The sequence below is a fragment of the Cynocephalus volans genome, chromosome 13 (genome assembly GCF_027409185.1).
Source record: "Cynocephalus volans isolate mCynVol1 chromosome 13, mCynVol1.pri, whole genome shotgun sequence".
Classification (NCBI taxonomy): Eukaryota; Metazoa; Chordata; class Mammalia; order Dermoptera; family Cynocephalidae; genus Cynocephalus; species Cynocephalus volans.
The window spans coordinates 99240919-99242284 of NC_084472.1; the positions used below are offsets into that span (position 1 = coordinate 99240919).

Below are 1366 nucleotides of genomic sequence, written 5' to 3' on the forward strand. Positions count from 1 at the left end.
GAAAGTTCTTAGTCCTCAAACCTGTGAAGGAAGCACAGCAGTCTTAGTTTCCAAAGTGCCTGTAGAAATAATGGTAATTACTCAAATACACAACAGGAACATTTATCAAAGTTACACATTACTATTAATAGCCACCATCTCCTGTTTGGTTACAACAAACAGTGGCTTGAGAAGTGGTATAGAAATAGATGGCTGATAAGCGCTATTTCTATCTTGCTACAATTTCTGCTCTATACCTGACCTTTCACAACCAGAGTATCCAATCTGACTTTTCTCATTCAGTCTTTCCCAGATTATTCTAGGGTCATCTGAAAGCCTGGGAAGGTCCTGATGTGCTTCTCCAACACGGGTGAGAAAGTCTTTGGTATGAAGATGTTCATCTATTTTCTTTTCTAGTAGATGTGACTCCAGTAAAATCTTCTTCTGTTTCAAGAAGGCACACTGGGCCAGCTCTGCTCTTTTCCTGTTACAACTGGGACACTGAGAAGAAATATGTTGCTTAGCTGCTGCCACCTGTTTTGCTCTTGTCCTAATGTTTTTAAAATACATTCTGTTCAGAAGCTCATCAGGGACAGTACAATTTAAGGCATCTGTCTCTGAAGCCTCTGCGTCCCATCTAAACTGCAGCTTTTTACGTCCGCTGCTCTTCTTCTCCTTAGAGTCCACTCCATGATGGATCAAGTTTATCTTAATGCTGCAAAAAGACTGCAGGGCATTCAGTTCCTCATCGGATACCCGAGCGATTTCTGTTTTAAGTTTAGTGTCTGGTGAGTGCTTTCCAGAGTTCGTTTCTTTACCCTTGGGGTAGCTGATCCATTTTTTACTCAACTTCGTTTCATTATCTTCCAAGTCCGAAGGTTCATACTGTCCGTCTCCTTGTTCCAAGCTTGTAGTCTGCTTTCCACTGTCCGGGTTGCTCCCAGAGGCATGCGGCCAGGGTTGCCGTCCTCCCGAGGAGCTGGATGAACAGCAACTCTGTACCTCATCAGCAAAGGACTTGAAGGTCTCATCAGAAAGGTCCTCCGTAACACTTCTGTCCGGATGGGCCGATTCTCCTTGCTCTTCTTTTGAATCCCCAGGCTTCTGGGCAGACGGCCATGACATTGCATCAGATTCGGCTTCTCATCCGCTTTGTCCTGGTCGAGATTGGCTCGGGAACTAGCGAGGGCTGAGCCGATGCCCAGAGCTCCGCGGCGCTCGTCTTCCGGGAGACGCTTGCGCCGCTGCCTTGGCAACGCGGACCGGTCATGCGCAGTGAGGACCACGGTGCGGCGCCCCTCCCATTCCTCCGCTCCTACTGCGCCTGCGCGGTGCCGCTCGCTGCAGGCTGGCAATCCGACCCGCTTTTGCCGTTTTCCGCTCCTCT

General features: G+C 48.5%; 1 protein-coding gene across 1 annotated transcript; it reads right to left on the bottom strand.

Annotated features, from left to right (window-relative positions):
- Window positions 1–216: 216 nt before the first annotated feature.
- C13H8orf48 (chromosome 13 C8orf48 homolog) lies at window positions 217–1099 on the bottom strand. The gene is made up of 2 exons (XM_063076552.1): window positions 1081–1099; window positions 217–1049 (listed from the first exon to the last, which is right to left on the bottom strand). The coding sequence occupies exons 1-2, from the start codon at window positions 1097–1099 to the stop codon at window positions 217–219; spliced, it is 852 nt and encodes a 283-aa protein (XP_062932622.1).
- Window positions 1100–1366: the final 267 nt, after the last annotated feature.